The sequence below is a fragment of the Hordeum vulgare genome, chromosome 5H (assembly GCF_904849725.1).
Source record: "Hordeum vulgare subsp. vulgare chromosome 5H, MorexV3_pseudomolecules_assembly, whole genome shotgun sequence".
NCBI classification, from domain to species: Eukaryota; Viridiplantae; Streptophyta; class Magnoliopsida; order Poales; family Poaceae; genus Hordeum; species Hordeum vulgare.
This window is the reverse complement of record NC_058522.1, coordinates 571,960,437-571,976,045: the sequence shown is the minus strand read 5'-3', so window position 1 is coordinate 571,976,045 and position 15,609 is coordinate 571,960,437. Positions and strand designations below refer to the sequence as shown.

The 15,609-nt window shown below is 47.5% G+C and overlaps 2 protein-coding genes across 2 annotated transcripts; both read left to right on the top strand.

The window, feature by feature from the left end:
• The first annotated feature begins 4,496 nt into the window (after window positions 1-4,496).
• LOC123399400 lies at window positions 4,497-5,643 on the top strand. Its single transcript, XM_045093816.1, has one exon. It carries the CDS (start codon window positions 4,802-4,804, stop codon window positions 5,489-5,491), a length of 690 nt encoding a protein of 229 aa, XP_044949751.1. The 5' UTR covers window positions 4,497-4,801; the 3' UTR covers window positions 5,492-5,643.
• Window positions 5,644-12,135: 6,492 nt separating this feature from the next.
• LOC123399399 lies at window positions 12,136-13,171 on the top strand. The gene has a single exon (XM_045093815.1). It carries the CDS (start codon window positions 12,356-12,358, stop codon window positions 13,013-13,015), a length of 660 nt encoding a protein of 219 aa, XP_044949750.1. The 5' UTR covers window positions 12,136-12,355; the 3' UTR covers window positions 13,016-13,171.
• The last annotated feature ends 2,438 nt before the right edge of the window (window positions 13,172-15,609 follow it).

The following is a 15,609-nucleotide window of genomic DNA, read 5'->3' as shown; positions in this document are numbered from 1 at the left end:
TGTGCAAATTATTATTTCAAGTGCATGCATTTCTTTTCATGTACATGAACATTTTCGTAAATTGGCATGAATGTTTTTTTTATTAACGTCAAATCTATTTTTACGCTAGCATTTTTTCCTGCAATACACCAATATTTTTAGTATTGAATGTGTTTTATTACATTTTAACAAGACTTGTGTAGAACAAAATACATATTACTCCAAAATTATGAAATAATAATATTTAATGGCCCATGTCAATGATCAGCTCATCTTGACGCGATTCAGCACCTACTCTTCACTTAAGCCGAGAATAGGTGCATTTGCAATGGAATTCCATAGAAAGGCTGCAAATTTCAAAACTTGAGGCGTAGCCAAATTAACTGTTGGTTGAGGGATTTGGAGCCATAGGACTCAGATCCGATGTCTATCATGCCGGAGAAGGCCGGATATTTCCGAACCGGGGTTAGGTGACGGAATGAAGTGAAGTGGCTAGGCTTTCATCCGGGAAGGGGATTTAAATGAATATATGTTGGGTCGGGTGGACCATTGTGGGTCAGGTCCTGCGTGTTAGGCATGTCCGGGCCTGTTCATGCCCGCTTCATATATTGGTTGGATATAAGGGGTGTCGATCAGTCCACGCATTTGAGGCGTCTGCCTAGATCATGTTTGTGTGACCGGTCACTAAGAGCATCTCCAGCCGCGTCCCCAACAGACCCTCCGAGGCATTTTTTCCCGTCAGCGAGGGAAAAACGGCCCAGTCGCGCCCTTAGGAGCCGGTTTTTCGCCGGTTAGGACCGAACTTGGACCCGGCGGTCCCAGCCCGAACCTAGCGCGCTAGGGGGCGCCCGGGGACGCCGGCGGAAGGAAAAACGACACGTCGGGCCCCCTGTCAGGTGAAAAAAGGCCTTTTCTTCTCCGGACCGCCCCTCGCGCACCACACCTTTCGCCAACGTGCCGATTCCGGCGCCTCCCACCTGCGTACTGCTACAAAGGTCATCTCCCCGTCGACGGCCGTAGGGTTCGCCGCGGGTTCGCCCCCTTCCCCGCCCCCTCCTTCTTGGCGAGTTTTCCCGGCGCTCCAGGCATGTACGCGGCCGCGCGGCGGCCACGCCCGCCAGGTGTTCGGCGATTTGCCTAGGCGATGGACTTCAACGACGAGGAGGCGTCTGCGGCACTACTGAAGGAGGAAGCCGATGCAGACGCCCGGGATGAAGAGCACATCATGGTCCTCGCCTCTCTGGCCGGCATGTTCGCGAGCAATGCAAAGCCACGACAAGGTTGCTCGGTCTCGGGCCTGCCAAAGGCAAAGCAGAATCATCGGCTGGAAGGTTGTTGTTTGCTCTACGCCGACTACTTCGTCGATGCTCCTCTGCACGACGATAAAGTATTCTGGCGTCGTTATTGTATGAGCCGGAAGCTCTTCCCGAGGATTGTGAATTCCATCAGGGAGTTTGACACCTGCTTCAAGCGCAAAAAGGATTGCACCGGCACACTTGGAGTCACCTCGCTCCAGAAGAGCATGACAGCTATGAGGATGCTTGCGTACGGAGCTCCCGGTGATATTCTGGAAGACTATGGACGCATGGTCGGGTCCACCACCATTGAATGTTTCTACAAGTTCTACAGGGGGCAGTGGTGGCAGTTTTTAGACCTCATTTATCTGCGATCATCCAATGATGAAGACACTCCTCGGATCCTAGCATAGAATGCAGAAAGAGTATTTCCTTATATGCTTGGAAGTATCGACTGCATGCATTGGAAATGGAAAAATTGTCCATTTGCTTGGCAAGGGATGTACAAAGGCGCCAAAGGAGGTTGCAGTGTGGTACTTGACGCAGTGGCCACACATGACCTCTCGATTTGGCACTCCTTCTTTGGTATGCCAAGAACTCACAATGACATCAACGTACTACAGTGCTTGAATGTCTTTGCGAAGCTTGTTGAAGGTCATGCTCCTCTAGTTAAGAACGAGGTCAATGGGCATCACTACAACAAGGGATACTACCTAGCAGATGGCATATATCCGAGATGGTCCACATTTGTGAAGACTATCACAAATCCTGCACCACACACTACAGGAATTAGAGAATTTGCCATATGTCTGTTCGTTGTCGTCTGCCAGCGGACGGCAAAGAAGGTCTTTGTCGTTAGCTTCCAAAAACGGACGGCAAAGAAGGGACTCATGGAAAAGACTATTTTTGTCACGAGTCCTTTCTTTGCCATCCGCAGCTGATAGCAAAGAGCAACATGACAGACGGCAAAGGGGAGATGGGCCCCACCATTCTTTGCCGTCTGCTAGCCCTCGGTTTGCTATCTGCGAAAAACTAAATGGACGGCAAAGAGCTCAGTTTGCCATCAGCCAGAAAAAAAGGACGACAAAGACTTTGCCGATTGTATTTTTTAGGTAGGCAAACTGACCATATCACCGCTGAAGAATATGAAATTTAGCATGGTATTGGTTTACAATTCCTAGAATACGTAGAAAAAGTTTGAGAAATTTTGGCGATGTGGCTGATGGCAAAGCAAGGTGGGCAGACGACAAAGGCAGGTGTACGTTTGTCGTCAGCTTCACTAGAAACACAAACGGCAAACGTCTTTGTCGTTCGTCGTTTTCTCGCAGATGGCAAAGGACCTCTTTACCAACGCTAGCTAGCGTGGTTATTTTCCGTTTGCCCGGCCTTTGTCGTCCGCTATGACAAACGACAAAGAAGCTTATTCCTGTAGTGAGGAGACAAACACTCCTATTTTTCCAAGCGTCAAGAAGCTTGCAGAAAGGATGTTGAGCGGGCATTTGGTGTGCTTCAATCTCGTTTTGCTGTTGTTCGATACCCCGCTCAAACCTGGTCGAAAGATCAAATGTGGGAAGTCATGAATTGTTGTGTTGTCTTGCACAACATGATCATTAAGAGAAAGCAGGAGGAGCTAATGTTTGACCTTGAACCATATTACACGCAAGGTTCTCTTGTCCAAGTTTATCACCAGCTACCGACAACCTGAACTGTCTTCCTCAACATCCGTTACGAGATCCGAGACCAACACGTACATCAACAATTGCAGCACGATTTGGTGAAGCATCTATGAAGGTTGAAGGGCAACGCCTAGCTCGATTTTTAATTTGTATTGACTTTTTAAACTATTTTTTAATTTGTATTGATTTCTGTGATAAATTATGTGACAAAAAAATTAATTGTTGTTGTTTAATTTGTGTTGAAGAATGCTGAATATGAATTTGCGCCGAAAGTAGGCCGAAAGCGGTGGCTGGGAACGCCCTTGGGTGGACGACTGGGACCGTGCTCGAGATGTTCTAACCACGGCCGGTTTGAGGCGGGTATGTGGCGCCCGTTTGTAGATGCTGTAAGAGCAACTTCAATGGAGCGACCCATTTCGTCTGCCGCCGTCCGTTTGGGTTGGCGCGGACAAAAATGATGGCCCAACACGTTGACCCATTGCCGAAACGCGTCCGCGCCGATCCATTTCCGGCCCAAATTTGAGACCGAAATGCGTCGGCGCGGAAGCGAAGCGGACGCGTGCGCCCCCTCGGTGTCCGCCCCAAACACCGCGGTCAATATAATTTATGACGGCTGCTATCTTCGGGCCCACGCGTCAGCGACCGTAGCCGGCCTTTTTTAATCCGAACGTGCGGTGGGGTTCCGCCATCTGCTTCCAGAACCCTTCCCCGTCCCCATCTCGCCACCCCTTTGTTTCCTCGTCGACGACCCAGCAGCCATGGACAACGACGACAACCTCGTCGTCTATGCTCGCGCGATGCTGCCAGAGGAGGTCGCCTACCTGCAGGCTAAGAGGGCGATGCACCAGGCGCACGAGCGCGCCCGTGCTACGTCTACCTTCTTCCAGAACACCCTCGTCGTCCACCCCCGCGCGCTTCTTCGAGAGGAGGCCGCCTTCCTTGAAGCTCAGATGGCGATGCACCAGGTGCGCGAGCACGCCCGTGCTGCACCACCGCCGACACCAGCACTACCCGCGTCGGCACAGCCCGCCCCCGCTCCGGCACGCCCCGACCTCGCCCCCGCGCCGGCACAGCCCGACCTCGTCCCCGCGCCGGCACAGCCCGCCCCCGCTCCGGCACAGCCCGACCTCGCCGCCGCCGCCGAAGACGCCTAGGTTTTCTTTCTTTCTTTCATTAATAATGTAACGCGTGGACTCTCGTCGGCCTTCGTGGCCGGCTTTTTTAATGTTTAAACTATGCATGTTTGATGCACGCCGGCAAAAATGGATCGAGCCCGCATTGGGCGCGTGCGCGGACCCAAACGTTGAAGCGGAAGTTGGTTTTCGTCTAGCCGATCCAAACGAACAAAAAACAGACAAAATCGTCTTGGAGTTGCGCTCTAAGATTCAAAAGTTAAACATATACAAAGCGTTTGAATCAAGCAACCCAACTATGGAGCCATCATCAACAGGCAACCGCGGTTGATGCCTCCAGCTCGACCACGCTCTGCCAACACGCTCTGCCAACGCGCTCTCTTCTTTTTTAAAAGAACACACAAAACGCGTCGAGAGTGCTCTCTGGTTGGGTGAGGCAACCACCATGGATACCGTTGCCACGGCTGAGAGGAGATAGTAGATAACAGCAACGGTCACCTTGTCCTTTGTATACGACCCACTGACAACAGCCGGTCTTCTTGGTCTCCTCTGCTCTGCTCTGCTCTGCTCTCATCTCTCATCTGGATGGAGAGAGCCGCGTCCAGAAGACCCACACCCTCGCCACAAGTCTCCGGCTCCGGCCCTCTTCTTCTCCCCTCACCCTCCCAGCCTCCACCTGGAGAGATCCGCGGACCAGCTGAGCTAAGCTGAGCCAGCCATGGTCTTCTGGGAGCGCGACTGGTGGCGCAAGTGGTGGGAGAAGCGCCAGCGGGACTGCTGCGAGTGCGAGTGCGAGTGCAGCTGGACCAAGGCCGCCGTCTGGCTGGCCGTACTGGCCGTGACCGGGGGCGTCCTCGCCCTCCTCATCCTCGCCTTCGCCGTCGTCAAGCCGCCCACGGCCAGTGCCGACGACGCCCTCCTCACGCGCTTCGAGCTCGCTACGTCCCCCAACGCCACGGCGAGGCCGCCGCTCCAGCTCCTGTCGTACAACGCCACGGTGACCATCTCCCTGCGCAACCCCAACCTGCACTACGGCATCACCTTCGGGGCCGTGGCCGCGGCCTTCTCCTTCAACGGCACCCGCTTCGACGAGTCCGGCACCGTGCCGACCATCAGCCTCGCCGCCCGGAAGGAGACCACGGTGCGCCTCAGGGTCGGTGACGTCGGCCGCGCCCTGCCCAAGCTGCCGGCGGCCGGTGCGACGGAGTTTGCCAAGCAGAAGGAGGCCGGCGTGTTCGAGGTGGAGGTCCGGCTGGACACGGTGATGCAGTACAAGGGGCGCAAGACCAAGTGCCCCCTGGTCGTCATCTGCCCGCTGAGCCTGCAGCTCGTCGACCCGGACGTCGCCGCCACCGCCTTCCAGAAGACCAAGTGCACCATCCTCAGGGCCAAGATCTCCGGCTGCTAGCCCCGCGCCCCCCATTGTCACTTGTTGTTTTGGTTTGGTTTCATTCCCTGCTGTAAAAATCGATCGTTGCTCGACTGTACTTAACCAGTACTCCCTCCGTCCGGAAATACTTGTCCTAAAATTAAATATAATAGATGTACCTATAACTAAAATAAGTCGAGATACATTCATTTCTAGGACAAATATTTCCGGACGAAGGGAGTACTCTACTCCGTATTACAACAAGGAAAGTACCGCACTACAAATAATATAATAAAACAAGAACAAATCCAAAATAAAATTAAACATAAGGGACAAATTAAAGTAGAAAGGGAACAAAAGTTGGAAATAACTAAATATGGGAATATGTTGGGAAAGAAATATAAATTCATGGGCCGGCGAAATGGCACTTATTGTTTGCTTAAGGCAGAAGATGTGTCTACATGGCCATACGTTTGAGTTTTTTTAAATGTAAACTTGAAGCATTGTATTTACTTTCTATGAATTTATTATGTTTAATATGGAATGATGTCTATTCGAACAACATAAGAAATAGAACAACCATAGCAAAGCCAAAAAATTAAAGAGCCCAAAAACACGGATAATCCCGTCTGATGTCATGCCAAGGCGCTCCCGACATCTCGTGTGCACGCGATCTCGCCCTTTTTGGACTCTTATCCTCATTCCCATGACAATCACCAGGACCATCCCCATCCCCGTCGGTTTTTTTATCCCCACATGAAACACATGTCCCTAATTAGTAGAAATATTCAACAACATTTCAGCAAAACAAAATATTTCAACAGAATAAACAACATGTAAGGCTTTTTGGGTGTGTGTTGTAGCTAGGTTAGGGTTTCCTTTGGCTTGTTGGGTGTGTGTCGTAGCAAGGTTAGTGTTTCCTTTGGCCTTTTTGGGTTAAATGGCATGCATGGGTAGATTTTTGCATGGGTATGTGCCTTAATCGCCTTGGTCTACTTGTTTTGGGACCCACATATAAGTAATTGAAAGAGCATGGTGCTAGATGTGTGGTTTTGGTAATTGATGACATTTTCTATGGACAAATGGTTGGCTTAAGTTTTATTCAAAAGATTTGTCCATATGCATTTCTTGAAGTTCATCTGTTGGTTTTAAGGAGTTTATGTGTTGATCAAGGTGGTATTTAAGGATTTATCCAAAGATTGATCATGTGAGAGTCGAGCTTATTGCAGACATGTCTTGAAGTAGAAGATAGTGTGAACATTCATGTTTACCTTCAAGACATCATATTTGTGAAGAGAATATAAGAGACAAGGTTGATCAAGAAATAAGTACAAAGAGAGTATTCAAGTTGATCAACACACAAAGCATAAAAATGTACTAGGTAGGATCAAGTGATCTCACGGTATTGTAAGCATTGTACATTTCATTTTGTGTACTGACACATGATCTAGTTGTGTGGTAGTTCTGTGAGGGGTTGGGTATTTTACACGGGCTTCAATCAAGAGGGGGATCTCATATAACCCATGGAGGATGACATCAAGTGGCGATCGTCATCATGCTTGAAGCTTGTGTTGTGCAAGTTCAAGTGGAGCATCACGAAGAGATCATGCTTGAAGCTTGTCGTCCACTATGGTAATGATGGACATGTAAAGATGTGTTGAAGAGAGACTCACCCACAGTGGAGTATGGGAGAGCAATCTACTAGTCTTCATTGAGTCGACACAATCAAGAAAGGTTATCCATCATGAGGAGGACAAGATCGTCATCATCTATCTCAAGTGGATTATGCGCAAGGCAAAGGTTTGTTCTTGATAGGTTTTCTATAGAATCAATTGTTGTACTATCAAGGGGGCTCTCGAGTGAGTAGCTTAATCGTATCATTTGTAGAGAGCTCAAATTATTGCATCTTGGCATCATCCTTTTTCTTGGTTCTTGTTTGAATTTTTGCTATGTGATTTTTGAAGCTTATGGTCTTCATCGTGATAAGCTCAAGTTCATCGAAAATGGATTTCGTATGCATCATCTTTGTGTTTTCGATGTTGGAGATATTGTTAGATCATATTTGAGAAGGTCATCTTCCTTATCCTATTGGCATTTATTATCCATTTCTTTTTCTTAATATTGCCAAGATTTGTGTTCTGTATCGCACTTTGATAGACATTTTCGTCATCTATTCAACAAGCTTGAGTTTGCTCAATTTGAAACCCGTACGCAAAAGTTATGATAGTTTCGGTATTGGAGCTTTCTTCTGTTTTACTTGGGCGGTAGTACTGCTCCCTCGAGCGGTACTTTCGCTTTCTTCTAACGCAACCACTTCCGCTTATTTTTATGCTTCTATTGCCCAATCTGCTTGAGCGGTAGTAGAGCGGTAGTACTGCTCTCCCGAGCGGCAGTACTCCTCAAGCTGAACAACTGTTCATGTTTTTTTGTCTCGTTGGGCTGTTTTGACCATGCCAAGCGGTAGTACCGCTACCCCAAGTGGCAGTTCGCTTGTGCAGGACTGTGGGCATAAGGTTGGATTGGGGGGGCTATTTAAGGGGGTCGTCTTCCCCAATGGTTCTTATCTTTTGAGTTCGTGTTCTTACCCCGTTGTTGACCTTCTTCGAGCTTGCTAACTCTCAGTCCCTCCAACGATTCTTGCTCCTTCTTGAAGGAAAAGAGAGAGAGACCTAGATCAACATTTTCACCAATCACTTTCTCCTCTACATGAGGGGAACCCCTTGGATCTATATCTTGGAGTTCTTTGTGTTCTCCTTGTTCTTCCTCTTATATTCCTCCATAGATTTTGTTGTTGTTGTGAGATTTGGGAGTGAGGGACTTGACCACTTCGTATATTCTTGCCATTGCATTAGTTGCATTGGTTTGAGTTCTCCACGATGATACATGGAAGTGAAAAGTTGAGAAGCTTACTACCCTTGGGTGTTTAGACACCCCATAGAGCTTGTGCCTCTTGGGTCCTTGGGCACCCTAGAGAGGTTGGTGATGTCTCAAAGCTCAATCATTATGGTGTAAAGCACCGGGCAAGTGTCGAGGTGTCCAATTAGGTTATGGAGATTGCTCCGGGAAATTTGTACGGGTTCCGGTGACCGCCCCCAAGGGTTGCCAATTATATGGGTTTGGTGACCTTCCCAAAGGGTTGCCATTTGTATGGGTTCGGTGACCTCCCTCAAGGATCCCTTAGTGGAATCACGGCATATTGTATTGTGCGAGGGCGTGAGGAGATTATGGTGGCCCTAGTGGCTTCTTGAGGCACATTGTGCCCCCACACCGCTCCAAATGGAGATTAGCATCTGCAAGGGTGTGATCTTCGGGATAAATTGTCGTCTCCGCGTACCTCGGTTATCAAGCCGATTATTGATCCACTTTACTTTGTGATAGTCATAGTGTTTCATGTTATATATCTCGCTAGCACTTAGTTGTTTATCTTGTTTAGCATAAGTTGTTGGTGCACATAGGCGAGTCCAGTTATTTTAGGTTTTGTGCTTGATAAATTAAACGCTAATTTTATTCTGTATTTGTTAAAGTCTAAATCGTAATTATTTGAGAGCCCCTATTACCCCCCCCCCTCCTCACCCCACGCGACATCCATGTCCTTTCAGTAATAATATCCCATCACCCCCCGCCTCTTACTTGCTCGGGAAGGTATTTGACCCAACAACTTTATCATTGACATTTAAACTATCCCGTCCCTTTCTCCTAATAGAGTAATTATACCCAAAGATGTAGGTAACGATTAAACATTGCTAGCTTGATCTATAAGGTATCCCTCATTTTGGTACCGCCGACAAAAAAATTGCAGAAGGCATAGCAACACCTTTTGATGTACTTATGTGCTTATCATTGTGTGCATCTCATCTGCACACGCATAGACTGAATTCTTCTACCGGTGGCAGTGAAGTGATGATAAGATCCAAATAAAAAATATTTTTTTAACATGAACTACATTAAACCAAGACTTTGAACATTCCTAAATCAACAAAAATCAACTATGTAGGCAACACCGTTGACACCACCGGCTCAACCACACTTTGTCACCCGATCATGTCCATAGGAGAAAAGGGCATGTGATTAAGTTGCACGTATTTTTCTATCAGTCGACCCCTCTTTGCCACTCCCCCCCCCCAAGCCTCAATCTCCCATGTTTCCAGCAACACAAAGTATCATTCCATAGTTTAATATCGATCCTATGAAGAACCAAAGCGAGTGTTAATTTGGGTGTTTCTAACATACTTGAGGTGTCACCAGACAGAAGTGGGTTGGGAATTATTCCCCGTGTTCCTAAATATAAGTCTTATTAAAGGTTTTACTAAAAAAACTACATACGAATATATGTAGACATAAGAGGTGTAGATTCATCTATTTTGCTCTGTATGTATTCTTCTAGTGAAATCTCTAAAAGACTTGCATTTAGAAATGGAGGGGGTAGATTGCGTACAAAGATTTGCAAATTAGAAACAAATAGAATAAAGGATTACACTTAGTTGATTAAAGTTGTGATAAAAGTAAACATTGTTTTCTTGCAATCAAATGGTTTGGCTCATGAGAATTCAGTTTATGGTGAATAGAGAATTGACTTTGGCCCAACAATAATGTGAATTACTCTTACACATTTGATGGATGAGTCATACATGGATAGCTGATCCCCTATTGGTTTCAATATTATTGCCCTGCCTCTCGGTACCATCATCAATGGTCAACTTGACGATTAAGATCAATAGATAGAGCTAATGCCTTGATTGCATAAGCTTCCTGTGCTCCTCATATGATCTCCGTGTCTCATTGGTACCAACACCTTTCACATCAAGGTTGCGAAATTGCTAGATGATACATTCTTACACACATAGGTATCTAGATCATGTTGTCTAGGGCCTTAAATTATACGATGAGTAATGCGTACACGAAGGATAACCAACAACAAAACCAAAGTTATCAAGGTAACCAGACAATGATCAAATAAGTAGTAGGCAAAACCACATCTTATAAATCCTCTAATCTCCTAGCCTCAAGGTAGACTGCTCACGCATGGTCGAGGGATCAGAAAGATCGAGTAAAAGAAAATTATCTCGATAATACCACAAATCATCACGACTAGATGAATTATTATCTATGTCTAGATCTCCGGAAAAAAGTATGAAATGCAGATTATAAATGTTTGTTTCACAAAGTTGAATCTTTCTTATGGTGATGTCCTTCGACAATGAGGGGGTGGATGTCAACGGTGAAGGGATCATGGATGAATCTAAGAGAAGCAAACTCCTTTTGAATGTTCTCTCTCTTCTTCTCCTTATATAGCATGGTCGCTCTATATCTTGAATGTGTTGTCTCCTTCATGAAAGTCATGGGTTTTGGATTGATGGAGGCGACGCTGGGTGGTATGACTAGGCCTGGTCATACCGATGCTTGGCTAAGGCTCTCGAGGAAGGTTCGTTTGACTCCGTCTTTGAAACTAAAGTTGTTAATCTCATCTTATTCTTTACAATATTAAAAAAATGTTTTTAATTAAAAAACTAAAATATGTGCAATCTTGACAAACAACCAAGATTTCTCCAATTTTCATAAATATGTTACGAATTAAGAATAAAAAAACACAAATGTAAGCAAGGCAAAACTTTGATAAAGCATGATGCATTTTAGAGTCATAAGCAACCCGCAACCGACCTTACTATCACCTGCCCTGTCGGAGACACCTTCCTCCGCTGGTCCACCAGCGCCCAACTATCCGTCAACCCCCCCCCCCCTCCCCTTCTTCTCCAGGGGCCTTTCCTGTAACCAACTGTGACGTCACATCTATGGCTCATTGTAGAGTTCAGTGTTGCGCGTAACCGACAGACGTCCGAACCATTCCAATCACTTTGCAAATAGTATATGGTGAAAAACAAGAGAACATAAAATACGAGTGCCCCAACCTCCAACACTACTAACTGACCAAAGTAAAACGAGGATTCTCTAACAAATATTTGGTGGGCTGGCCGTATAAGCCTCTTTGAACCCCTAGCTTTGCCGTGAAGCCCCCCCCCTCCTCTTCCCCGCACGACAGACTCGGCAACGACAAGATGAGTGGGGACCCATCCATTCATTATTATTTTTCCTTCACAGTTTTTGTTTTCACAACGACATTGATGAGACAGTGGCGAGGATGACGTGTTGTTAAAAGGTCTCTTCGATTTCTCCCTAACCTAATGACGGCTGTTTGAGCGCCGACGAATGCATGTGAGAGTTTGTGTTTCCAGATCTACTTGGCTTTGAGATGATTTCGACAACTTATTATGTGTTGTTCGACAGCATGGTCTGGTTTTTTCAATCCTAGTGTTCGGTGGTGATGGCTCGCCAACCTGTTTTGCATGGAGTGATGCTCCAACGACAAGCGATGCTTCTTTACCGACTTATAGGTCTCGGCAAGGGATGAGTTGTTATTACGGATTTTTAAAGTCGATTTTCTTTGTTGTTGGTTCAGTGTGATTTTTAATCACAAAAGGAAGAAGAAGGTTAGTATATTTTGAAATGTAGTTTTATTTTTTACACTGATTGATCTGTGTCCAGCTGTATTTCCACTGTCTGGGTTATTATTGTTATTCATTTTTTTGATTAAAATATCAGATATAAAATGCACTTTTGGTGTGTTTTTAAGAAAGAACTGGCCGAAGTAGCTACCATGTGGTTGCCACAGCTCAGATGACCAACGGTCACCTTCTAGTTTCACCCTTTGTTTATACGACCCCGCTGGTCTTGGTCTTGGTCTTGGTCTTCGTCTTGCTCTGCTCTCGTCTGGTCTGGATGCCCATTGGCCACAAGACCCGCTCGCTATAAGTCTCTCGTCGCCGTGCGCGCTCCAGCTCCAGCTCCACGCTTCTCTCGCAGTCCCCATCACCCGGAGAGATCCACCACCAAGCAGCCAGGCGAGCCATGGGCAGCTGCTGGGACTACGAAGAGTGGAACTGGACCAAGATCGCCATCTGGGCGGCGATCCTGCTCGTGGTCGGGGCCGTCCTCATCGTCCTCATCCTCGCCTTCGCCGTCATCAAGCCGCCGACGGCCATGGCGGAGGACGCCCTCCTCACGAGCTTCGAGCTCGCCCCGTCCCCCAACTCCTCCAACTCCACCACGGCGGCGACCGCCAAGTCCCCGCTCCAGGTCCTGTCGTACAAGGCCACGGCGGCCGTGTCGATGCGCAACCCCAACCTGCACTACGCCATCAGCTTCGGGCCGGTGGCGGCGGCCTTCTCCTTCAACGGCACCCTGTTCGACGAGTCCGGCACGGTGGCGGCCTTCAACCTCGCCGCCCGGAAGGAGACGACGGTGCGCCTGAAGGTGGGCGGCGTCGACAAGGCCCTCCCGAAGCTGCCGGCGGGCGGCGCGGCGGAGTTCGCCAGGCAGAAGGAGGCCGGCAGGTTCGAGGTGGAGGTGCGGCTGGACACGGTGATGCAGTACAAGGGGCGCAAGGCCAAGTGCCCGCTGGTCGTCATCTGCACGCTGAGCCTGCAGCTCGTCGACCCGGACGTCGCCGCCACCTCCTTCCAGAAGACCAAGTGCACCATCCTCCGGGCCAAGATGTCCGGCTGCTAGCCCCTGCGCCCGCCATTGCCACCGGCTAATTTCCTTGGATTTCCCTTCCTGCTGTAAAAAAAATGTAGAACAAGCATGGATTCTGCTCTTCTTTCACAAGATTCTCATTTGTTGTTGGTTGATTATTAGATTCAGAGGTTGCTGTTGATCATCAAACTGGCTGCTTGCTCTGTGCTGATTTGGGTTGGATGGATTGCGACGGTTGCATTGGATTGGATGGATGGAATGTGCACTGCAATTCGGTTGATGTTGCTAGGGGGAGTTGCCATGACTTTGGGAGTTGACTAGTGACAGGTTGGTTGGGACATGTCACATGTTGGCCGGACGCAGGGTTGTTGAGGCCATGATTAGGGAATGACAGAGAGGAGAGGACAGCATTCTGAGACGGACAGAGACGACCACAAAAAACGCGTTATCACAGTTAATGGTTGCGTCGCTCTAAAGATGGACACTTGATGATAAATTACAGTACCAGATCAGAAAACGCGTGGCAAAATTAAACAACACATTCAGTGCAATAAAGAGTGGATAGGATAACGCAGTCACGCTCACCCCTTCTCTGTCTTCATCATTGCCCCAGGTTAGAGCATCTACAGCCGAAGCCATCAACGTCCACACAAGACGTCCGGTCGAAAAAAATCAATCCAGCTCAATATCTCAAATAAGCCTTAACCGTCCGGGTTAACTCACACGCCTTATATCCAACTTAAATATAAGAAACTCAGGCACGTCCGCATGGCCCGCATTGACCCGTATCAATCATATATATATATTCGTCCTCATCTGCTGGCCCGGTCAAATCCTATCCACCTCATTCTATTCTCATCCGTCACCATACCTCACCTCTGACCTTCTCCGGCATGAAGGGCAGGAATCCGACTCTGACCAGTCCAAATCCGTTGACTCGGGGTCGTTCCCTACGGAGTGGAGGAGGCAATGACGGTTTGCATTGTACTTTGCCGTTCCCATGAGGACAACACCTGGCTGATGGCAAGATCTATCCGACACGACGTCCGCTCAACGGGCGCTCAGTTCCTCTAGGGCGGGTCATCGAGGTCTCGGCTGGCGGGTCCATCGACCGTTCTGACGGACTTCGAGTCCCGCGGGGAACGGGCCGTCCGTCGTGGGAAGGAGAGGATAAGGATCGCTGAGGCCTTTTTGGCGGAGGAAATGGCGGAGGCGGAGGCAACTGATGCTGCGGAGCGGGCAGTCACAGAGTAGGAAACCATTTGTGTCCGCATTTTGAGGAAACAAATAGCGAAGAAACAAGCATGCCCTCGCCCGCGAGCAGAATCGGGTGATGCAGGAGATGGTCGGACTGTCATCGAAGGAGGTGGAGGAGGTGAGTGATAGCAAGGACAACTCCAGTGATTAACATATCCGCCTTGATCCATACTACGTCTTCGACCGGTACTTCGACGAGTAGGACGGCAAGGGCTTCGGGAAAGGCAAGGGCGGTCGTGGCTGATGTCCACCATAGCCAAGATGCCAAATTTTAATAGTCCGATGACAAGCTAATAGTGATGAAGTGGTCGGATGATGTGTATAATGCATCGACGTAGTAGTTGCATGATTTATATGAATTTAAGATGTGAGATTTGAGATGTCCGGTTATAAAATACATTATTTCAAACACGACAGGTCAGTGTTTGTGGACGCGTCCACGAATGTTTGAAGAGCCGAATATGTAAGTTTCAACTGTAGATGCTCTTACAAATGTGTGCTCTTCATGCTCGAGTGCATCACCGTATGTCCCGTGTCTTGTCCACCACCCGCTTTTTTGTATGTCTTAAATCTAGTCTAGTTAGATACGGCTTGTCGTTGTTTAGGTTTTCATCTGGTTTTTCTTAATAAATAGAGCAAACTTTTTCTTTTCTTTCTGCACTAGTTTTTTTGTTGTTTCTTCTTTCTTTGGGAATGTTCTTGTCATACCGCTTTTAAATCAAAGCATGATGCAGTCCTCCTGCTAATGTTAAAAAGAATACACACTCCTGCTAATGTTAAAAAGAATACACACTCTTGCAATGACATGGCATCTGGTTTAATTACAGAATGACCGGCAACGCAAAGTTCGATCTTGACGCCGGTATCCGAATAATGAATCTGTCGTTAAAGGGTACAAAAATATTAAGTTGGCTAAGCTAGAGCTCCTCCCATGAGTTTGAGAAGGTACTTGGATATGTTTTAGTTTCGTAACCCATGCTTGAATCCAAATACTAAAGAGAATAAATCAAGTTAATAAGCATTTATTATCCTCCAAACCCTCTAATCCAGAACTCGCATGTGTTAAAAGAGAGGAGTTAAATGAGGAAAGAGAGGACTAATCCACATTTTAGTAGAGGTACCCCTGACTAAAAAGTTTTAGTCTCAAGATTAGTTTTAGCCCCTATTTAGTCAGGGATGCTTGGAACTTTAGTCTCTTAAAGAGACTATTTTTAGTCAAACTAGTTTTAGTCCCTTGAATCCAAGCACCCTCTGAGTTGTTGGGCGTTGGCTGTTTCTTGGCTCACATCCGGTTTCTAAGACGGCTCACTTTCGATTTTGTGGTGTATTTTGGACTAGACTAGATGATTCTTATGGACTCTAGAAATTAT

Coding starts and splice junctions, on each gene's coding strand:
- LOC123399400 (XM_045093816.1), top strand. CDS start 4,802: ATGGTCTTCTGGGAGCGCGACTGGTGGCGCAAGTGGTGGGAGAAGCGC.
- LOC123399399 (XM_045093815.1), top strand. CDS start 12,356: ATGGGCAGCTGCTGGGACTACGAAGAGTGGAACTGGACCAAGATCGCC.